The sequence below is a fragment of the Clavispora lusitaniae genome (genome assembly GCF_014636115.1).
Source record: "Clavispora lusitaniae strain FDAARGOS_655 chromosome Unknown tig00000003_pilon, whole genome shotgun sequence".
Taxonomy (NCBI): Eukaryota; Fungi; Ascomycota; class Pichiomycetes; order Serinales; family Metschnikowiaceae; genus Clavispora; species Clavispora lusitaniae.
In genome coordinates this window covers 1,504,387-1,526,677 of record NW_027093975.1, presented here as the reverse complement: position 1 = coordinate 1,526,677, position 22,291 = coordinate 1,504,387, and the positions used below count along the sequence as shown (strand labels likewise).

Genomic DNA, 22,291 nt, shown 5'->3' with positions numbered 1-22,291 from the left:
GATGCACTGTATTAACCTATAAACACGTAAAAACCCCCTTAATCATTTTAAAAATTCTCGTCTTCGTCATCTTCGGGGAGTTTTCTCCGAAGCCAGCCTTCCTTCTTGTACTTGCGGTATTGTTTAAGAAGGCTGCGGTCCAACTTACGTCTTCCACCAGCTTTTTTTGTCTCCACTTTAGACGAAGAAGGCTCTGCTTTTTCAACCTCAGGAGCAGTCTTCCGATAGAATGATTTGGTCTCATTTAATGTTTCGTTAAACTCCTTCATTTCTTGTAGTTTAGCTTCAAACTGAAGCTCTTTTTGTTTAACTTTAGCATTCTCACCTTTTTCCCACTCCCGGAAACCATCAAAGTTTGGGTTCCCTCCGAATGGGGCATGGCCAAAGATCTTACCCTTTGGATACAAGTCCCAAAGAAAGTCATTATCAATGTTGTTCATGAGAGGGTTGGAAACAAACATTCCTGTGATGGACTCCTTGAGTGGGTGATCTGGAGCTTTCATCAAGCCACTGTTATCGTAGTCGATCTTGAAATCAAGAATGTTGTGTGCTGGCTCAAAGGAAGATTTCTGATTTGGCGTTTCCTGGTCTAGTCTTTTGGGACGGATAAACTGGGAAGGGATCTCAAACTTGTATGAGAAGGTATTCGAAGGTGTGATCTCGGGCCGCTCTGGAAGATCTCGCATGTACACCTTAGCGTAAAACTTGTCCAAAGGCATATCTGTGATCTCCTTTGGAGGTTTTGGAAGTTTATCGAAAGGAATGTAGCACTGCGTTGTTTCTTTTGTAGCAGAAATGGTGGATGCTTCTGGTTGAACCTTATCCTTTCTTGATCCGCTTCTCTTCTTCAAAACAGCACCCAAGGGCTTTTTCGCCTGGGAAACATCCTCGGATGCATCGTTTTCCGATTTTTTAGACGACAGATATCTGAGCGAAGTCAAGGCATATTTGCTAGCTCTGGAGTAAATCAGAACGTTCTTGCTCAAAGGTCGAGCCGATGTAAGGAAGGACATGTGTATTAGAGTTGAAAGTGTAGTTAGTCACGGTATTTTTGCAAAGCGCCCTAGATCACGTGCTCCACTAAAGATATTTAGTTTAATGAATATAAGCCACTTATAAGCGATACAAATAGAGCTTTACTCGTTAAAGGAAGTCTCGGAACACATCTGGAAGTGAATATCCTGCTCGAAGTTTTGAAGCCATCATTGCTTATGTGGTGGCAAAATATATGAAGTGAGAAAGTCATCCAGAAATCTATTGATTCTACTTGAATAGTTGCTGATTCTGTGAAGAAGCAGAAGAATGGTAAGCTAGTATTTACTTAGCCCTTCAATGGGGTAGCTGTTTAATTTAATTTTTTTTGCCTTCGTTTTTAGGAGTTGGCCATTTCGCATGTTTTCTACGAATCCAGGAAACTGTGCAAATATTTGATGCGAACGACAACTTCTAAACTTGATAAAAATATGAAACAATAATAGCAAAGAATCATAATCTAGTCTAGATGGCACCCATCTTATATCATCACCATGTTCAGATTTCATTCGATATTCACATTAGAACATGACATTATTCAAGTACAAACATGTCAACACTACAGTGGTGATATCAGCCTGACTCCGTAGCTGAACAGAAGCTGTTGTCAAAACGCAGCATCCACTTACGTGACCACAAAACTCAAAAATTTGGTTCTCAAACCACTTATCTTTTCATTGCAGATTAATGATTTACTAACTCAACTCATTGAGTTTAACCCAATCTATATACGTAGAGATCTTGAACCAAGTATCGAATTGGCGACCCAACATTCAACTAAAGGAAGAAGGTGGATTCTACAGAAAACAAAGTTTAGGTAAATACAAAGTGGTACGCGATGTCCCCTACGATTAGCACTAGTATAGGTTCTTCCCTCAAACTACAACCAAAACCCAAAGAATGCAGGTGGTACAGTATTGGTTGTACTATAGTGAGCAATAACAACAGAGCTACGGCAAGAGTTAAAGCGAGCTATAGACACAATCCAAAGATGAAGACTGAAGAGTGAAACTTTATACAATATCTATGACTACACCTTTACATTATCGCAGATCCGCTGGAGTGGTCGCCATAAGCAAACGTATCACACAAATCATTCCGCTTCAAGTTAGAAAAATTGTAGGAGCATCAATGCTCTAATATTTCAAGCCGTTGCCCTAAAGCCACATGTAATATTACACCTTATCTTGGCCATCTGATGCCACACTAGGAAATTGTGCGAACAACGTGGACCGCGCTCCAAAAAATACTCCTACCTTAGTCACCAACCTTTACCCAATCGAATCACCGATACCATGTCGCTCCATAGAGAAAAAGTCAGCTTGTCAGAATTGCCACACACATACGATAAGCCTATTCCCTTGGCTGTTATTGGTGGCACAGGTCTTTACGACTTGCCCAACTTGAAGCCCGTGGCGAGACTCACCGTTTCCACACCTTGGGGATTCCCATCGGCGCCAATCACCGTTTCGGTCACAGAGAGCGGCCACGCCATTGCGTTTTTGGCGCGCCACGGCCCACACCACGACTTGTTGCCTTCTGACGTGCCTTCTCGCGCCAACATAGCTGCGTTGAAGAAGATTGGTGTCAAGGCCATCATTGCCTTTTCTGCGGTGGGCTCGTTGCAGCCAGAGATCCGCCCGCGCGACTTTGTTGTGCCAACCCAGATCATTGACCGTACTAAAGGCATCCGTCCATCAACCTTCTTTGAAAAAGGTTTCGTAGCCCATGCCATGTTTGGCGAGCCCTTCGACGTGAAACTCAACCGCATCATCTCGGACGCCATTCCTGCCACAGGATTTTTGGATGCTTTTGACTCGGCTGCCGAGCCAAAGTTGCACACCAAGCACCACACCAACAACGGCGAAGACTTGACTGTGGTGTGCATGGAGGGTCCCCAATTCAGCACCAGAGCCGAATCTCGTCTCTACCGCACATGGGGTGGCTCTGTGATCAACATGTCCGTGTTGCCAGAGGCCAAGTTGGCTCGTGAAGCTGAAATGGCCTACCAGATGATTTGTATGTCCACCGATTACGACTCGTGGAACGAAAGCGAGGAACCAGTGACTGTGGAGACAGTGGTGGGAAACTTGAAGGCCAACTCGGCCAACGCATGCAAGGTTGCTGCTAAGTTGATTGATGTTGTGTCGGACGACTTGTACAGCGGAAAGTCTGGCTTGGCTGCGGACTTGGAGGGTTCCATGAAGTATGCGGTCAGCACCAGCACCCACGGTGTCAAGAAGGAGTTGTTGGAGAAGATGCACTACTTGTTCCCAGGATACTGGCCAGTGCAGTAGATGTGGATATTTATTGATACAATAAGACTAGACATGCATCTGTAGCAACGTTGGTTGACCCAGTCTAGACTCCAACTTTCCATAAGAAACCACCGTGGTTCATAATCATAACCATACGTCCCATCAAGGTATTCTAGAAATATATAAGGTGCTTCCACTTTGGATCGAACACTATTCGTCACTGTTGTTGCGGCAAGCAAAAGTTCAGTAAGATGTCGCTTTTCTTAGTTATAGAGAGCGACAGTGCTAATCTCAGAAGTGTTGCCTGATTCTCAGAACAATAGATGATCAGTTTGGTGCATGTTAGCTTTGGCTAACATAAACGCACATGACGACAACGAACCCACGGTTCGCAAATCATGCCATCCATGTAATTTTTTTTTCATGTGTATCTTGCCAACGTGGTTTCCTCATATCACACAGCACAAGTGTGCTTGCAGATTCTTCTCTGCATCCACATCTGCATCCAGAGAAACACCAGAAAATGCGTCTTAATGCGGGGGAGGAGGGAGACAATGAACCTGCCCATGATACACAAAAAAAGTGGCTTTCCTCCTGAACCACTTTATAGCTCCATACAGCATGCCAAAGCCCTATGCTTGCTGGATTTCGTTACTAGTACTCAACCTCGTAAGCCCCTCCTATTCTCCTAGCCCAATGAGGAAGTACCATAGATAATGCGCAGGTGTTGTGGGGTAGACTTTTTATCCTGCAGCATGTACTCCGGTCACCAACTCCGGGCTCTATATGACAGGCCAAGGATAAAACTTGCATCCCGGTGTTGGAGCAATTGCTCGTATCCCTTGTGGTTTTGCATAGTGAAACACCACGCTTTTGATCCCCTGTCTTGTGCGGCTATAAAGGCGCACTTTTCCAGCTCATTCCAGTAGTTGACTGGTTTTTTATTGTACGTGTCAAACTGCCGGACAAGTAATTGCAACTTGCATTCGAAGGAATCATAGCTTCAACTGTCACCTGATTTGACTCTTCTTCTTTCTCGCTTTGATATTTTCTGTCCCTGATCTACATTCCCCACGTTCTTCCAACCTCATCTTTTAACCTGCATAGCGTTCTCAGTTAACGTCTTTGACCTACTACACTTCTTTTACATTTGCCATTAACAATGTCGTTGAGAACACTCGGATTGAACTCTACCTTCAGCCGTATTTTTGCAAAGTCTGCTGATGTGGCAAAATCACTGCAAACCGTTCTTGATTTCCGCAAGTATCCCGAACAGTCATTGTCCAAGATCATGACTCGCTGTGACAAGGAGATGGGCGGCTTTTCTTCGGTCCACTTCGATATGGACCCCGAGTCCAACGCAGGACACTTCCACGGCTACTTGAACTTGGACTTGCCCAAAAACAACCCCGAGATCACCAGATCAGGCTATGCCATGTTTAGAACAAAAGACCAAAAGGAATCCTGGCTTTCAGGAGACTCCTACTGGGACTGGTCTGAATTCAGTCTGTTGGTTTTGCGTGTGAAAGGTGATCGCAGAAAATACTTGGTGAACCTCCAAGCAAACACTCCTTTGGTGACAGACTTATTCCAGCACAGATTGTTCTTGCATCACCCGGGTGAGTGGGAAACTGTGGTTATTCCATTGGATGACTTTGTCATGACCAATTGGGGTGTCATACAAGATAACAGTGAATTGAATAAAGCAGAGGTCAAGACAGTTGGTATTGGCTTGTTGGACAAGCAGTATGGCCCATATTCTTTGAAAATTGACTGGATCAAAGTGATGACCGGTGCCGAGGTGGAAAAAGTGGCAAAGAAGTCCAGAATTGAACGTTTAGCCTTGGAACAAAGAGCCGAGGCCCAGGATCATAAAGATGTTGAAACCAACATGCCTACGGGCAATGGTGGTTCTGCACTCAACACACACAAGTTCGAGGAGCCAAAAAACACAGTTGTCTGAAATAGCTAACGTACAGTTGCCTGATTTCTACTTGAGTGGCTTATTTGTCCCATTTTACGTGGGAATTGGCTATTATGTTGTTATCGTTGAAAACCCAATTGCTGGGCAAAAGGGGTAAATATGGGGTTGAATTCAAGAAAGGGAGGTAACCCCTTTCTTAAACTAGTCACTGTTATATCAATGCACACATAAACAATCCCCTCCCATGTAAGCAAAAATGCTCCACATCACAAGACGAATCCAGCGTAATTTCGAAAACTCCGCTTTCTGAAAGGTTCTTCTCCTCTTCCAAGCCCTAACTGTTCACACGTGAGCGAAAGTCGCATAAATCCTGTATATACATAATTTTCTACTTTAAATATTTGTGAAAATTTCTCGCAGTTCAAATTTTCTTTTTTTCTCTTCAACCCTACACTGATTATTAAAAATGGCAAGAGGCCCGTATGTCTAACCTGCTTTTCTCATGAGAGAAAACAGATTGCATGACAAAACCTAAAGGAGTACGCCTGGGATCGGGCGGAAACTATATAATACCGCAGTTCAGCTTGTCTGAATAATAAGTCGGTCTCCAGCCATATTTATATGGCCCGGATGGGAGCCTTGTCTAATAATCGGTAGTGTAAGTGGTGGTAGCAGGAAGTGCTGAATGCGAACTCAACTATTCATGAAACAGCTTAATTCAAGAACTTAATTTGCTGTCGGGATTTTGCCTTTGCATATTCTGGTTGTCTTCTGTTTTATATTGAGTTTTGTTTGGACCCCTTTCGATTACCACCGTCTTACAGCCGATGCATCTGTTTCTCGTAAAAAAATATCATACTAACATCTTTTCAGAAAGAAGCACCTTAAGAGATTGGCAGCCCCATCCCACTGGATGTTGGACAAATTGTCCGGCACCTATGCTCCAAGACCATCTGCTGGTCCACACAAGTTGAGAGAGTCCTTGCCTTTGATCGTTTTCTTGAGAAACAGATTGAAGTACGCTTTGAACGGTAGAGAAGTCAAGGCTATCTTGATGCAAGAGCACGTCAAGGTTGACGGTAAGGTCAGAACTGACTCCACTTACCCAGCTGGTTTCATGGATGTCATCACCTTGGAAGCCACCAACGAAAACTTCAGATTGGTGTACGACATCAAGGGTAGATTCACTGTCCACAGAATCACCGCTGAGGAAGGTTCCTACAAGTTGGGTAAGGTCAAGAAGATTGCTTTGGGCAAGAAGGCTATCCCATACGTGGTTACCCACGACGGTAGAACCATCAGATACCCAGACCCAGCTATCAGAGCCAATGACACTGTCAAGATTGACTTGGCCACTGGCAAGATCACTGACTTCATCAAGTTTGACACTGGTAGATTGGTTATGGTTACCGGTGGTAAGAACTTGGGTAGAGTTGGTGTCATTGTGCACAGAGAAAAGCACGAGGGTGGTTTCGACTTGGTCCACATCAAGGACGCTTTGGACAACACCTTCGTCACCAGACAATCCAACGTTTTCGTTGTTGGTACCGAGGCTGGAAAGCCATGGGTGTCTTTGCCAAAGGGTAAGGGTATCAAGTTGTCTATTGCTGAGGAGCGTGACAGAAGAAGAGCCCAACAAGGTTTGTAATTAGCATTGTATACTAGGAATTAATGGTTTAGAGTACGAGCTAGACATGTCCCTGTATGTTGGTGAGGATGACGTAGTTGATGGATGTAACCACCAGCTAGTTTCCGAACGTCGGAAGTATATACGTTAGGGTACAAATCGTTGACACCAGCCGCTACAACACCAGGCAGATTGTCAACACGTCGTTTCCATTCGAACAATGCCGAAATTGCTGATGTCACCTAATTCAACAGATGAATGACAAACCATAGCCGGTCCGGCACAATACCTGTTATCTCCGCAACCTGGCCCACGCACCACACGTGAGTGTCTTATCGTGAAGTTACAAATCTTCCAGTGAACAACTACCATGACTTCTCGATACAGAGTCGAATATGCGCTCAAAAGCCACAGAAGAGACGAATTCATTGAATGGATCAAAGGGCTTCTAGCTGTTCCATTTGTGCTCCATTCAGACATTGAGAATTACAGTCAGGAATATGTATTGGAGGGCCTTGAGAACGATATGGACGTCGATGATCTGCAATTGGAAAGAACTTGCCAGGCACGGTACCTTGAAATATTCAATGATGTGGAAAAACTCGTTGATAACACTATTTTCTTGGACACTTTCGAGCCTGATGAGCAACATGTTTCCCGAAGCCGGTTGCGACTGCTTGTTCCGACCCTTGGCCGGTTCTTCACCCGTTTGCCCTTGAAGGAAGCATTCCTTATCGAAGATAAAAAACGGCTGATTTCCCGCAGACGTCTTGTGAGCCCGTCCTTCAATGATGTGAGAAGTATCTTGAACACAGCCCAGGTTTTAGCACTTACCAGCAATGCCCAATCCAAGCTCAAATTGGTCACTTTCGATGGAGATGTCACATTATATGATGACGGAAAATCTCTCACGTCCGATTCTCCTTTGGTAGACTGTTTGGTGAATTTGCTTTCGTTGGATTTATTTGTTGCTGTGGTTACTGCTGCTGGATACCCAGGCCATCAAGGAGCGTTCGAGTATCACAAACGGCTTTTGGGGCTCATTGAGGTGCTTCGTGAAACAGACAAGTTGCTGGAAAAGCAGAAGTCAAACTTCTTGGTGATGGGTGGTGAGTCCAACTATTTGTTCCGCTTCAGCAGTGAATCAGGCAATTTGGAGTTTATCGATGGGCAAGAGTGGTACTTACCAATGATGCGCCAATGGGACCAGTTGAAACTTATAGAAATCATGAACGAAACACACACCCACTTGAGGTTCTTGCGCAAGAAATTCCGTCTAGATGACGACTCCAAAACGAAGATCATTCGCAAGGAAAGATCGCTCGGTATCATTCCGCTTCATGGTTATAAAATCAACCGCGAAACCCTTGAGGAGATTGTGTTATCCTTGCTGGCGAAATTACACAGTCTCCTACACCCCAGAGGACCACAAGGGGTGAACCTTTTGAGTACAGATGAGAACACAGCGGCCAGAAAGTCAACCTCAGATTTCCGTGTTTGTGCTTTTAACGGTGGCTCTGACGTGTGGGTAGACATTGGAGATAAGGCATTAGGTGTGCAAGCTTTACAACGGTACTTGTGCCGCTTCCATGTCGATGACGATACTTGTCCCATTTCGAAGTCGGAAAGTTTACACATTGGCGATCAGTTTGCATCGGTAGGAGCAAATGATTTCAAGGCTCGTCTAAGCGCATGTACAGTGTGGATTGCCAGTCCAAGAGAAACGAGGGAAATATTAGAGGATTTGATAGAAGGCTTGAGGAATCGCGGGAGCCAGAATGGAAAGAAACAGTATTAGAGCAAGAATCTTCCAGTTGCAGACGCATGAAACACTCACATTGCAGAAGACCGATTAGACACACTCAATTCCAGATAAATAGAAAAAAAATTTACACCAACAAAAAAGTTGAAAAGAAGTACAAGACTAAACAGATTAACCAAATATGGTCCAAGACTTAAACACATGCGCGACTAATCTTTCGTACCCGCGCTTCTTTATCTGTTGATGTAGATACTGTAAGGTGCGAACATGTGATAATCTTTATAACCCCGCCATACTCTTATCCATAAAGCCTCAAGTGCATCTCCGAACCACAGTTACGCTACCATGTTCCTGAAAGCGGAATACTACAACCCTGAAGCAGCCGAGTACTTAAACCCAGAAACTAAGCGCAGGGTCGCCATTGTTACTGGGGGGAATTCTGGTCTAGGCTGGTACACTGCGTTACATTTATACCTTCATGGTTACGTTGTGTACATTGCTGGAAGGACCGAGTCCAAGGTTCAGAAAGCTATCCAAGAAATCAAGGAAGAGGCCGAAAAACGCCGAGAATCATACACGGACGAACAGAAGGCCAGCAGATATGTTGGTTCCTTGACATTTATCCATTTTGACTGCTGTGACTTGAAATCGGTGGAAAAGTGTGCTCAAGAATTCAGTGATAGGGAAAGAAAATTGCATATTCTCATCAATAATGCTGGCTTAATGGGTGTGCCATTTGAGCTTACAAAGGATGGCTATGAGATTCAGTACCAGGTGAACTTTGTTGCGCCCTTCTTGTTTACATTGAAGCTATTGCCCTTATTAAAGGACACTACAACCGACAGCGAGCCGCTGCGTGTTATTTGCTTATCTTCTGTGGGCCACACCGCAGCTAAATCATACTATAGTCCTACTGACAATCTTAACAAGAAGCCGAACTTCTTCTATACTTGGATCAGATACGGCAATGCTAAAACTGCAGAGATACAGTTCATGAAGAAACTCGCAGAGGTTTGCCCGGATATTTTGTCCTTTTCCGTTCACCCAGGCGTTATTGTCGACACGCAACTTTTCAATTACTGGAAGAACTTGCGTTTTGTTGGGCCGTTTGCCAAACTAGGCATGCGGTTTACTTCTACGGTTATTGGCGTTACCCAAGAAGAAGGTTGTTTGGCCACTTTGAGAGCAGCATTAGACAAGTCATTGCTGAAGAAAGACAATGGAGCGTATATCGAAACTGGCGGAGTTTTTGGCAGACCTTCCAAAGTTGCGCTGAGCCAAGAGTACGCTAACAAATTGTGGACTGAAAACTTGGAGCTATTGAAAACGAAGGGTTTCAACGTTGATCTTGAACTGTAAAGAACAGTAGAGACTCTTTCGAGTTTTGGTTTCTTTTTTCTAACCTCTTTTTCTGTTTACAATGGACCATATATCTAGAAACACAAATTAGTTTACGCTTCCTTGTAACTATACCAGACGAAATGACTTTGAATCACGTTTTGCTCAAATAAACCCAGAAAGGAATCATATTCATAACTGCGTGTGGAGTCCGCATAAATGTCTCTACGATGTACGACATTAGTCAAGCTGCGAAACTGTGATATCAAATAAGATTTCTTCTCATTAAGAGCACTCCAAAACACTTCTCCACACTAGAGGTGTAAATTTTTTTTTGGATCAGGCATCGTTTCAACCGAAAACCTTCGTCGCATTTACATCGGTGGTTAATTTTATTTTGCTTTCCCAAATATTCGGGTTCAAGGTAGGGTTTGCCGTTCTCAAGTGATTTGGACCAAACGTTTTTGCAAATCAAATTTTGATGGCGGTTGAACTCACGCTGGAGCAGCTTGCTGTGACATCAAGCAGACTATCGGAGAACGAAGCTTCTCGTGTCATTAACGCCAGTGTGGCTGATACGATCAATACCTCCCATGAGTATGAGTTGAACAACTCAGAGTCACTAACATTTCTCTACAATTTACTCTACGACGACAACTCGTCGCTTACAAAATCAGATATTCTTAGCATCCTCAACTCCCTCAAAGAGAGGGAGAACAACCTTCCCTTCTCTCTAACAGAACGAAAAGAGTACACAAATGTCCAAGGAGTGAGATTACCACCTAGTCTATCTCGGAAGTTTTACCTTGAAAGATCTCGAATAGGGAACTTGTCATGGTTTCGAAACATTCCAGACTCGAGAGAACACGCGTTGAACGTAAGTACAACCCAAGATTGATTTTGCTATCCTCCTTCAGTACTAACCTCCTTTCCAGAGTGTGAACATCGTGTCTTTCAATACGAAAACAAACTTTTTCCGTTTCAAAAACTTCTATTCTCGCTTGAAAAGCCACATCACTCATTTTCAGCTACGATCGTTGGTGGTTTGTGGGGAGAATATCTCAAACGGTATTTTTTATCCATCGTCTTATTATCACGATCACAACCTAGAGGTTGTCACATCAGACAATTTTGGAACTCACACTCATAGTGATGACCATCATAATTTCTTCAAAATCATCAGGGTAATGCCTGATGAACAAGCGCTTTCCCCCGACGCTATGAAGTTGGACTGCCTCATAGACTCCCGCACGCTTAAACACCACTCTAACAACCGAATATCATCCAGTGCGTGCTCAAGTAAGTTTTTGGTCAATGGAACGTTCGAGGGAGCTTATATCCTTCAGAACATTGAGGATCCTGACAATCACTATTTGGTGGGTGAATACTTCCTCACTACTGCTGCCGATGGTATAACCAACCATGTATCTATTAGCAAAGATGATCTGGAATTGATAATAGCGTCTAATGATGCACACATTCGTTTTGTCGATTTGCTGTCCAGTAAAATCACTCAATTCCAACTTCCATTTGCCGTTAACTGTCTTGCGATCAATCATCACAATCCTAACGAATACTTCATCGCAGCAGATGATACGAATAATTTCATTATCGATCGCAGGGCTATGACCTCCGAGTCAATTGACTCTTTTACAAGTTTCCGGGGCCATACAGATTACGGTTTCGGATGTGATTGGTCTCCTACAGACGAAAACATGCTCCTATCGGGAAATCAAGACGGAACAGTTCGCTTATGGGATCGACGGATGTCACACAATTGTCTCTTCAGCTGGAGCAGTGCTTTGGGCTCTCTGGCATATGATGTGGCCAGCGAAGCATGCGGTGGCCCCGTAAGAAACTGCAAATTCAGCTATTATGGCAAACATGTGGTTTGGGCCGAAAGTTTGGATCATGTCGGCGTCTTGAAAGTGGACGATCTACATTCTGACTGCGACTTGGTTCTTCCAAGGGTACAGTCTATTGATTTTATCGGCAAATGTATTGGGTTAAACATGTGCCCCGTGGATTCCGGACAGGGTGAGCGACTCATTATTGGGGTCAATGATTGTCCTCTTGGTGGCATTCTCAATTATGAGTTGGAAGATTCACGAAAGACTTTAGATTTTGCTTTTCAGTTCTAACAACATTTCTATTTATATTGGTACTTAATATTACTCCTGGTTATTATTTCCTTTTTTAGATCACCACATCTCGTCCAAATTTTCCGATACATGAAGGCTTCCCCCAACCTCTTTTATCAAATCATCCAACTTTGCGATTTTGTCGCTAGTTCGAGTAATGTTAGCCACAACTCGCACCTTGTTGCGAGCTTTAGTAATTGCATGTTCATACTGCTCGACTTCAGCGTCTCCATTAGTCTTGGGTATACTATCAATCAACTCTTGTAATTGCGACAAATGAGACGCGAGATTTTTTTTGTCCAACATTGTCCATTCATCTATTAGACCCTGGATGTAGCCTACTATAAGAAATCTCTGAAATCCGGTTTGAAGTCCGTATGCTCTTCCCTCCAAATACTGTTCCCGTGCGAACTGGTCTTGTCCATCTTTGAAGCCCTTTTTGTAGAACTCATCTTCGAGGTCCAAAACGCCATCAAGCGTTATATTTTCCATTGCCAAACAGTCGATTTGTTCCAAGTTTAAGGAACTCATCGCGAAGTTAAATGCATTCTCCACATTTCGCATTTCTAGCCTCAACCTACATTCTTGCCTCTAAGTTGACTAAATGGAAGAATCAGCTGACCTACGGTCTGGGTCACGAAAGTTGACTAAGAAAAAGGAGTTGCTTCAAGTGGGGTACGAATCAGACTCCGAAGATAATGATTACGATAGTGAAGAAGAGAGAAGTGCAGACGATGTGGCCACAAAAGCAGACGACGACAATAATGACAGCACTATCAGCGGAAACGGATTAGACGATGATATGTTTGCGAGCGAGGATGAAAAGGAAGATAACAACCCTACCTTGACTAAATCAAAAGGATTCAATATGGATGAATTTGAAAAAGAGCATGGTCTAGGGAAGTATGATGATGAAGCAGCCCCGTCGATAGACGCTAAGGAAGAACCATCTTTCCCGGAGAGCGACAAAGGTGAGGCACATGACTACTATAACAACATAGAGGATTACGACGGAGACGAAAGACGCCCTTACGTCAAACATGAATTGCAGATCGAAGCCTTTAATTTGCGAGAAGAGGCCGAAACGGGCACTTTTGACAAGGACATGAATTACGTGAAAGAAAAAAATAGCGACGACGAAAACGAAGAAGATGCTTGGATGGCTGGAATTAAAAACTCTGAAATCAAAAAAGCTCGTGAAGCACAGCAAAAGTCAACCTTTAAGAAAAGTAAGCTTCAATCTTCTCAAATACCTACAGAATCACTTTTGGGAAACCTCATCTCCTTGCTAGAACCCGCAGAAACTCCAATGGAAGCTTTAATAAGACTACGACCAAACAAATCGAGAAGAAACAAGAAAATTGTTGACGAACAACAAGAAAGAGTAAGAAAAGACGCAGTTTTAAACTTGACAGAATGTTGCGAGCAACTATCAAACCACAAAGGTATCTATTCCGTTTACGACTTAAGTCGAGAAGAGCTTATGAGGCTCTATTACAAACAAACTGGGGAGGAATTCCGACTCAGAGGCGTAAAACGGGGAATTGATCAAATGGAAAATGAGGATGAGCCTTCTCAAGAAGAAATCACTGGTAATGAGAGTAATGGATACGGAGAAAAAATTTGGGAATATCGTTGGGTAGATAATAGAGATGAAATATTGGGAACATACTCGTCTTACGAAATGAATTACTGGAAGGAAACCTACTTCAATAATGAAGTTGAAGTACGCCGAGTGGGGCAAGAGGAATTTGAGCCAATATCGGAAGTTGTCTTTAGCACCTGAGCTGTTCATACGTCTATCTATCTATCAAGTATATAATTTTCAATCGGAAACAGTATTTCTCGGGCGAGACTCTCTATTATATCCCAACCCACGTTGCATTTCCACCGAATTTTTGAGCTTAGAATATCCAGAGCATAGGTTCTATTAATTAGTCCCAACGATACAAGAGTAGATAACTGAGTGTTAACATCAACTGTAGTATTCAAGGTAAATGTTGCAAACTCATTGTCTTTCTTTGCGAGTTCTCGTTCCGTAAGGTCTTGATACAAGTTCAAGTATTCTTGGTTATCTTGTGACAACGACTTTGATTCGTTTCTGTAAATCACCGAAAGAATCGCCTTCAATCGTTCTAGATCGAAAAATGATGCTGACAATAGTCTTGAATTGATGTTTTTCTTGCTGATGGATGATTCTGTTGTTTTCCTTTCTTTTCTCTTTTTTAGTGTTTTCATTCTCGAAAATACATTAAGGTCACTTTTTGGATCCACATATGAAGCCAAGTAAGATGCGATTAAGAGAAACTTGGAATGATAAGGCAAATCTGCAACCGGAGAAACGTTAGAAGGAACTTCTTCGGTTTTGGTAATGTAATCTGTGATGCAGCTATTGCTCACAATGCTATCATTGAAAATCTGGTCTCTGATATCTCTGAAAAGACGAAGGAACTCGGAAGGCTTGTATCTTCCATTATTGACAGGATTTGCAAATTTATGCCAGAGATTATGACAAAGATCGGACAAGAGTAATAGGTCAGAGCCTGTGTAGTCATAAAAGAGATCAACAATCAACTTCGTGAAATTCCTCCAGAATGCAACATCCTCGTCTGGTGAAACATCATTCAAGTGGAAAGAGTGTTTTGCTTGCAAAATTTCGACGAGTTGATCCTGGGAATATGGTCCGAAATGTATGTGCGGAACAGATAGAGTGGATATCTCTCGTGGGTCATCATGAGAGGTGATGTAAATGACACTGATATTGCGGATGACGGAATGTTCTTGCAATCTGACAAATGCAGAAAATAGATCATCAGTGGGGTCGCAACATTGGTCAAATCTATCTAGCACAAGGACATGTGGTTCATTGTAACCAGTAGCAACAATAAACTGTTCTAACAGCATCAAAAAGTATGCAAAGTTCTCACACAAGACAGACGTTCGAGCCGCTTTCAAACCTTTGTACATGAAATTCAGTGGGTCATATTCCTTTCCACTTTCCGCCATTATTGACATGAGGCATCTTTGTAGTAAGATCTTCTGAGTTATGCATTCATCGCAGTTGACTATACTCTTCTTTATTCCTAGCTCATGAAGATAATTCAAAACAGTGTACGTTTTGCCAACAGATTTGTAGCCTTGAACAACTAGGTTTGGACTCAGACATAGCGGTTCTTTTGTTATGAAGCACAGCAAGAGGTCAAGCTCCTTCTCTCTCATAGAATTGTGAATGAAAGGTTGGTTTAGAACAAGGTATTGTATACAAATCACATCGGCGGATACTAGCGTTTATCGCGTATGAGGGTTCTCGATCGAATAAAATTTACTTATGCATTCGTATGTGTTATATAAAATAGTCGTCTATAAGCCCTAATAGCATCTTCATACCGTAAGCTTTTGCCACATTCCGGAATATGTTCACTCTCTTAGAAAAGTCGTCGAATTTTAGAGTTTCAACCCATGCGCCTGAACATTTGCAAAACTCGCTCATGTTGTCAGCCTTAACAGCATGACATCTTTGGCACGTATAATCTTGCGTCAAGTATTTTGAAATATTTCTATGAAGCTGTGCAATCAACTCCTCTTCCAAGAATACTTTGTTGTAGACATGATGGCAGTGAGTACATGTCCAGATGTTCTTTTCCTCCTCACGGCAAAAGTCAATGTCCCTAATGAAACTGCAATAGTCGCATATAACAGAGGACACTTTGAGAGATGCGCTCGGACTCGAGAAAATAGATTCAGGGCTGAATTCTTTCACATCCATTACGCTTAAAAGATCCTTCCTCAACATTCGGACTTCGATGCTTCTCTTCTTTGATAAAGCGAAAACAGCACATAAAAATTTCACCAAATCCAACACTGGATTCTTCATTTTCAAAACTGATCCCGGGAGAGTTGGGAACTCATACTCCTCAGCCATTTCTGGGTTGAGAATGGACTCATTTTGACGGCGATAGAGCTTCTCAATCCGCCTCTGGAGTGGTTTCCTGAAATTGTTCATCACCTCACCAGTGAATTGATCCTCCTCTTCTGCATCATTTGAATCCATTTTCTGCTGGCCCTTCAATATATGTGCTAACTGCGTTACCCGTTGTGTTCCTTTTTGGGTGCTTCCTAGTAAAGTCTCATTTTTGTACTTTGCTAAAGCGTCGAGAAAGATCACCAACCAGTCATCAAAATCGTTCTGGAAAATGATTGGCAAAAATTTCTTGATGTGCCATTTACTGACTGGTAGCAATTGCTGCACATCATCATTAGTGATTTCCGTACAACATCTGCCAGCAAAATTGAACTCGTCCATCCACACTAAGATATCCCAATAGCGGACGATCTTTAAATCAAGGAAGTTGAACAAAGGCTTTGAACGGGTAGCATTGACAACATACTTTCCGAATGCGTACGAATTTTCCACAGAAATTTTTGTCGTTTGAATAATTAATTTCAGTCGATTAGCAAAAACAACATTGGCATTCATACGACGGAATTCACCCACCAACTGCAAGAGAGCCTTACTGGTGAGATTGTGGATATGATGGTGAAGTGTAAAATCGTATAGCAAAGAATCTTGCCTTTGAAACCATGAAACTAAGCTATTCATCATAGAATCTGCATTAGCGTTGTTACTAACAGCATCATCCCACCAGTCTTTCACCATTGAACGTAAAATTCCTAGAGCAACAGGGGAGAAAGTGTCAAGGGCTAGTGTTGATGCACCATTGTTTGCATCCCCTAGGAGAGGATCGTCGGACAAGTCAGTCCCCTCAGCTTCATTGATCAAAGAGCTCGTCAAGATTGTATTGATTGTGAGATTTCCAATCTCCACCTCCAAGCATGCCGTTTCATATATTTCAGGACTGTTGATTGTAATGAAATCAAAATTGTCGAAATCCTGGACGTGGTCGTTTTGAAATCCTCCATGATCAGGATATGGTTTGTTTGACCACCATAAAACAACGTTGTTCTGGGTCAAACGTCTAGAATACTCAATATCAATCAAATAACCTGGAGTTTCAATCTGCAAGTTGCATAATGGTACTTTTCCATAAGATGACAATGACGTCATGTTCTTCAACCACAGCGCCAAAGAAAAGTAATGATTGACTATTCTTTTGGCAATGAGGGATTGCCATCCTACGGCTGGTAAAGATATTTCCCCAACGCTTAACTTGATTGTTGGAAAATCAGAAGCCGCTTCTAATAAATCTAACACTTTGTTGCAATATGGAGATTGAATGCTGAGCAAAGCTTTGTTGCTTCTGCTCTCATGGAACTTTCTGAACACAGAGTTCAATTTTTTGTACAAAGTGGATGGATTATTGAAATAGGATGTATCAAAAGTCATCTCGGGCATGTAATCAATGAAATTGTAAAGCTTTGAAAGTTTGGATTTTTTAGCTTCATAAACCTCTTTGTAGATCTTGCTAATATTATCTGGGAGTTCCTGAGCTCCACTAGAAGGTTTCAATATTAACATAGTAACGTTTGAGTCCCAAGTAGTGAAGATGGCGAAGAATTCATAACTATTAGTCAGAATATGAAGCAAATAGACCACATCCATGTCAAACTTTTTCAAATAAGCCTCTTTTTCAACTTTAATCAAGTCCTTTGTAGTAAACCCATTTTTAAGACACTTACCCAACGCTCCAACTTTCGTATCATCAAATCTGACAATATTTCCTAAGTCCATGATGGCCCTGTCTATAGAACTGACTTCGGTTTCATACAAACCCAAAATTTTGGAATCATGAAGTATGCTATCGACCAGACTTATTTGTTCGTTATATGTGGATTCTGTCATGGTCATTTTGAATAAATTTGTTGCATCATGGCCATTGGGCAAGATTGCCGTCGATTTCTCAATTTCACAGTTTGGGATAGGCTTAAAGAATACATCAGCCTTGTATGTGGCGTAGATAGTTTTTGGAATGTGGAACAAGAAAGAATGAATTTTCCCCCCAGAGAAAACGTAAACCTTAACTGCACCAGGATTCATTGGGTCTTTTTTATATTCTAAAATTTCCCAATCCGAGCCAGCAACATTCTCTGCTTGTCGGCGGAACATACTCCCAACGGAGGATCTATAAGAAGAATCAACGTTTTCTCCGAATAATTTCTTTCTTCTATCTCTATTTTTCGATTGCACCCTCCACTTAGCCTTCTGGTATTGCAAAAAACTGACATAATCCTCCGTCATAGATGGACAAGGAGAGTTCAAGATGGCTACTGCCTTCTCATCTTCTTCAGCTTGTAATCTTTGAGCCTCCCGCATCTTTCTCTTCTTTACAGTAACTTTTCCTAATTTTGTTTTAGGAACTCCTTCATCCACTTCTCCAAAATCTTCAATATCTTTGATGGCTTTCGTCTTAACTTCTTCATTGGAAGCTTTGTTGAAGAACTTTGAAAGAGAAGTTTGTTGGAACTTATCCTCTTTTACCCGAATTCTTTTCTGTAACCAGTCCGGATGAGATACCCGAGGAACAGGATTTTTGACATTTTGAAGAGCAGCAGGAATTGTTATAATTTTTTGAATGACAGATGCAAGACGTTCCCGATAATAATCCCAGTCAATCACTGAACGAGGATCAAAGTCTGTGAGAGATGGATCCTTCAACCACTTTTTAAGATAGATCTCTTTATGTTCAGAGGAAAAAATTGAAACTGGGATTGCTCTCTCAGTAACTGGACTCTCTAAAGGTTTGGCACTGATAATGTACTTACAGGCTAAACCAGCATCCTTGACCATTTCCTCTCCCAAAAATTCACCCAACCGTTTAGCTGTTGTGATGGAAGTAGATTTCTGTCCTTCGTATTCACTCAAAGCCTTACTCATACTTCTGTTTTCACAAATAAGTTCGATCAAATCCTCGTCTTCAAGCATACCGCCTTTGGTTTCTAAGACGTCGAGCCAGTTATTAGCAACCGTAGAAACAGCTTGATAGCAAGATTCCAACGAATCGCCTTCGAGAAAGAGCTTGAATATATCTGATTGAAAGTTCTTGATTAACTGAAGCTCTCCTCTTCTTTTCAACTCGAATCCTTTTAGTTCGGCGAGACTTCCATCCTTATTGAAAACCGCATATCTCTTCTTTAATCCTTTTCCTTCTTCTTTCGAGGTTGGTAAAACCATGGCTTTGTAGGGACCATCTACCTCGAAGAAGATGGAGTTCTCTGATCTCGTTTTGTATTTAAATGTATCTGCATCAATCAAGTCCTGGTACTGATGATTTGTGAATTGCTGGTGCACCAAATAGTTCAACATGGAGCAAGGATATTCCACAAATATTTTTTTGCCATCTTTGCATTTCAAGTTGAAATTCTCCGGAAAAGACTTAGGTAAGATACACCAGATACCATCAGTGTCCAATTCCAAAGGGCGGCCAAGTCGTTCCACAAGAGCTCTCGCCATTTGAATAATGGTAGCACCTGTAAGGCATGTAATTCCAGCCATTTCCATTGAGTACCAACGGGAGCCTTTTCTCATAACATAACCATAAAACGAATTTAAAATGACTTTATGGGCCAATTGCAAAGAATCATACAAAATGACCATTTTATTTGCTTCGTCTTTTGAAATAGATTCTTTACATTTCGAAGCTTTGCCTTTCCACACTTTTGCTAAAGTTTTGAACTCATAACGACGATCTCTAAAACCTCTCACTGTATCCACGTAAAAAGGATTTTCTCTTTGGCAGACAATGGCCTCTCTGTTGACTGTTTTTGTCTGCTTGATTCTGTTGTAAACTTTTCGAGAGTAATCACTGATTCTCTTCTTAATAAGCAGAGCTTGCTCAGCATAAGGAAGTTCGTCGAAAGAACGGGCTGGTAACCAAGGGCGGGTACCTGGAAAAGTTTCATTTTGAAGAGTCCTCTTGACCATACCATACTCATTTTGTTCAGCAGGATAAAATTCTCCTCTCCAAGCCCAAGTCATCCGCCTGTCACAATTCTTTCCAGGACGATTGAAATCACAAGCTGCACAGTCCTCTTCAGATTTCATAGAATCGGGTTGCAATCTGTATGAGGTCATGATGTTTGGATACATTGACGCAACGTCAACGTGGTATATTAATGGGGTTTCATTTCTCACTGGAGAATCACGCAAGCTTTCCAACTGTTTTTTAATAGCAATGTAAACTTCTTCAAAGTTTTCAACGTCTTCCATGGACTTGTGGTTTTCTACTTCAATGGTGAACTTTAAGGTCTCACGCAAATCTCTAAGGAGCTGATCAATGGCCGTCGGGTCAATTTTAAAATCTGTAGCAATGTCACTTCTAAAGACACCCGCTTCCAACGATTCCACATGTCCACCCACGTATGTTTCAGATTCAAGTAAGTGTCCCTCGTAGAATCTTTCGATGGGATCAGTATACTTATTCGGAAGCAAAATATTACCCTCGTAGGCTTGAACCAGAAGCAACATCTCACATAAGGTACCAGTACCCTTTCTCAAGACTTCGTCAGGATTCAACGGAAGAATGGTACATAAGGAGAAGATAAATGGATGCACATACTTATAGTACAAGTAATATGTGGCCACAGCATCGGAAACGGAATATTCGGAAAGGATTTGTGGACGTTCGTAAGCATAAGGTGTCATGAGTTCCGGATCCAACTCAAGAGGGTTGTAACCCAATTTTGCAGTGGTAACAGCTTTCAAACCTTGAGACCCTTGTGGCAAATACGAATCTCTTTTAACCCACCTGTAACAATCCATGTGAACACAGTATTTCGATTTGTATTCATCCTCATCATCCTTCGCAAAACCAATCTCATTGAATAAGTCCATTCCATGGAAATTGGTTCTATTTTCCACGAAGGGCCAATCGAAAAAGTCACCGTTAAACGTGGCAATGACAGTAGGACGCACATCACGGATATGTTCAAAGAACCTCATAAGTACATGTTTTTCATCGGGTTCATTAAAAATGGTAAAGTTTCCTGGGTATTCTGGTTTCGGAGTGTATTCGAAGTCTTCAATATCTTCAGAAATAATTTCTCTGTTTGTGATTAAAAAACCTTCGCCGTCAATCATGTAAGAAATCATCATAATCTGATCAACTTTGGCGTCAGGAAACTTGAGCGGAGCCTTTGTGGTTTCGATATCAAATGCTAGGACCACTGGATCAGCAAATGCAATTTTTTCTTTATCCTCCTCGAAAGTGATTTTTCCATGCTTAGCATACACATCGTACCATTTACCAACTCTAACGTTATTATCAATGGAGACACGAACATGGTAAGGAACATCATATTCTCTAATGTCATCGATGAATGTAGTTGGGTCAGTCAGTGCATCCTGTTTGGACTCATTTGATTGGAATCCATCCGTAGCAGACGAAATGTCTGAAGGATTATTAAAATTGTAAATACGAAAAACATCTCGCGTGTCTCGTTTCGCTTGGTTCTCTTTGATTATAGGATTGAGGAGACGTCTTGCGCCGATGAGATCAGTTGTGTTGTGGAAAGTAAGTTTGATTAGTGTCCTCTTTAAACCCACCAAATGATTAGGAAGCGACAAGTCTTCTTTGAGTTCACGAGAGATCGACTTCACATGGAAGTCTTCCAATAAACGTTTCAACAGCTCTTCCACGTCTGGTTCCTTCCCTGGCATTACCATTAAAAAAAAGTATGGATCGTATTGGAGTGTAGCCTTGAATGAACCTCCCTCTTGGTCCAAGAAGTAGAAATCGACACCCGAGTAGCCTGCCAAATAATCATCCGTAGGGACAGTCGTAGCATGCATATTGATCAACCAGCCTTTTCTGGGTTTAGAACCATCATATTCTCCTTGGTCAAATCTTTCAAACCCCATCATGGCGTCCAACTGATCTATTCTTTGAACGACGTCTCGTTTTGTAACCGAGTCATTGAGCATGGGATTTAGTTGAACGGACTCATCTTCTGCTTGTTTCGAGACTCTATAACGAGAGGTTATTTTCGTGGGTTTCGATGTATTCTTCACAAAGCGAGCCGATGTCGAACCTTTGAACCGCGTAGTCGTAGCAGTTGCAGGCATTATTGATACTAGCCGATAGAAAAGTAATGGAAATGGATTAAATTAGCCTCGAAAAATTAGGATGGGAAATTCGCTAGTACGTTTAGTGAGTATATATGAAAAGGTGTAGAGCCATCAAGTAACTATATAGGGTAACGCGTTGCATGAAACGCGCACTCCACATCTTTTTTTTTCCTTCTTCCCTGAAGAGT

The 22,291-nt window shown here is 42.0% G+C and overlaps 12 protein-coding genes across 12 annotated transcripts; 8 read left to right on the top strand and 4 right to left on the bottom strand. All coding sequences in view use genetic code 12, as the record gives it.

Moving 5' to 3' along the window:
* Positions 1-47: 47 nt before the first annotated feature.
* Positions 48-1,013, bottom strand: FOB63_000706 (uncharacterized protein; the record flags this gene model as incomplete). Its single annotated transcript, XM_002619549.2, has 1 exon — positions 48-1,013. One exon carries the CDS (start codon positions 1,011-1,013, stop codon positions 48-50), a length of 966 nt encoding a protein of 321 aa, XP_002619595.1.
* A 1,314-nt stretch (positions 1,014-2,327) lies between these two features.
* Positions 2,328-3,329, top strand: MEU1 (S-methyl-5-thioadenosine phosphorylase; the record flags this gene model as incomplete). The annotated part of the gene is made up of 1 exon (XM_002619548.2): positions 2,328-3,329. The coding sequence occupies one exon, from the start codon at positions 2,328-2,330 to the stop codon at positions 3,327-3,329; it is 1,002 nt and encodes a 333-aa protein (XP_002619594.2).
* A 1,123-nt stretch (positions 3,330-4,452) lies between these two features.
* On the top strand, positions 4,453-5,253 carry FOB63_000704 (uncharacterized protein; the record flags this gene model as incomplete). The annotated part of the gene is made up of 1 exon (XM_002619547.2): positions 4,453-5,253. One exon carries the CDS (start codon positions 4,453-4,455, stop codon positions 5,251-5,253), a length of 801 nt encoding a protein of 266 aa, XP_002619593.1.
* A 591-nt stretch (positions 5,254-5,844) lies between these two features.
* Positions 5,845-6,862, top strand: RPS4B (40S ribosomal protein eS4; the record flags this gene model as incomplete). The annotated part of the gene is made up of 2 exons (XM_002619546.2): positions 5,845-5,867; positions 6,088-6,862. The coding sequence occupies 2 exons, from the start codon at positions 5,845-5,847 to the stop codon at positions 6,860-6,862; spliced, it is 798 nt and encodes a 265-aa protein (XP_002619592.2).
* Positions 6,863-7,211: 349 nt separating this feature from the next.
* On the top strand, positions 7,212-8,639 carry ISN1 (IMP 5'-nucleotidase; the record flags this gene model as incomplete). Its single annotated transcript, XM_002619545.2, has 1 exon — positions 7,212-8,639. One exon carries the CDS (start codon positions 7,212-7,214, stop codon positions 8,637-8,639), a length of 1,428 nt encoding a protein of 475 aa, XP_002619591.2.
* A 309-nt stretch (positions 8,640-8,948) lies between these two features.
* On the top strand, positions 8,949-9,962 carry FOB63_000701 (uncharacterized protein; the record flags this gene model as incomplete). Its single annotated transcript, XM_002619544.2, has 1 exon — positions 8,949-9,962. One exon carries the CDS (start codon positions 8,949-8,951, stop codon positions 9,960-9,962), a length of 1,014 nt encoding a protein of 337 aa, XP_002619590.2.
* Positions 9,963-10,422: 460 nt separating this feature from the next.
* FOB63_000700 (uncharacterized protein) lies at positions 10,423-10,839 on the top strand (the record flags this gene model as incomplete). Its single annotated transcript, XM_066102493.1, has 1 exon — positions 10,423-10,839. One exon carries the CDS (start codon positions 10,423-10,425, stop codon positions 10,837-10,839), a length of 417 nt encoding a protein of 138 aa, XP_065958557.1.
* A 289-nt stretch (positions 10,840-11,128) lies between these two features.
* On the top strand, positions 11,129-12,082 carry FOB63_000699 (WD40 repeat domain-containing protein; the record flags this gene model as incomplete). Its single annotated transcript, XM_002619543.2, has 1 exon — positions 11,129-12,082. The coding sequence occupies one exon, from the start codon at positions 11,129-11,131 to the stop codon at positions 12,080-12,082; it is 954 nt and encodes a 317-aa protein (XP_002619589.2).
* Positions 12,083-12,142: 60 nt separating this feature from the next.
* FOB63_000698 (ribosome biosynthesis protein) lies at positions 12,143-12,574 on the bottom strand (the record flags this gene model as incomplete). The annotated part of the gene is made up of 1 exon (XM_002619542.2): positions 12,143-12,574. One exon carries the CDS (start codon positions 12,572-12,574, stop codon positions 12,143-12,145), a length of 432 nt encoding a protein of 143 aa, XP_002619588.2.
* A 112-nt stretch (positions 12,575-12,686) lies between these two features.
* On the top strand, positions 12,687-13,868 carry FOB63_000697 (U5 snRNP complex subunit; the record flags this gene model as incomplete). The annotated part of the gene is made up of 1 exon (XM_002619541.2): positions 12,687-13,868. One exon carries the CDS (start codon positions 12,687-12,689, stop codon positions 13,866-13,868), a length of 1,182 nt encoding a protein of 393 aa, XP_002619587.2.
* Positions 13,869-13,885: 17 nt separating this feature from the next.
* Positions 13,886-15,301, bottom strand: FOB63_000696 (origin recognition complex subunit 5; the record flags this gene model as incomplete). The annotated part of the gene is made up of 1 exon (XM_002619540.2): positions 13,886-15,301. One exon carries the CDS (start codon positions 15,299-15,301, stop codon positions 13,886-13,888), a length of 1,416 nt encoding a protein of 471 aa, XP_002619586.2.
* Positions 15,302-15,425: 124 nt separating this feature from the next.
* On the bottom strand, positions 15,426-22,100 carry POL2 (DNA polymerase epsilon catalytic subunit; the record flags this gene model as incomplete). Its single annotated transcript, XM_002619538.2, has 1 exon — positions 15,426-22,100. The coding sequence occupies one exon, from the start codon at positions 22,098-22,100 to the stop codon at positions 15,426-15,428; it is 6,675 nt and encodes a 2,224-aa protein (XP_002619584.2).
* Positions 22,101-22,291: the final 191 nt, after the last annotated feature.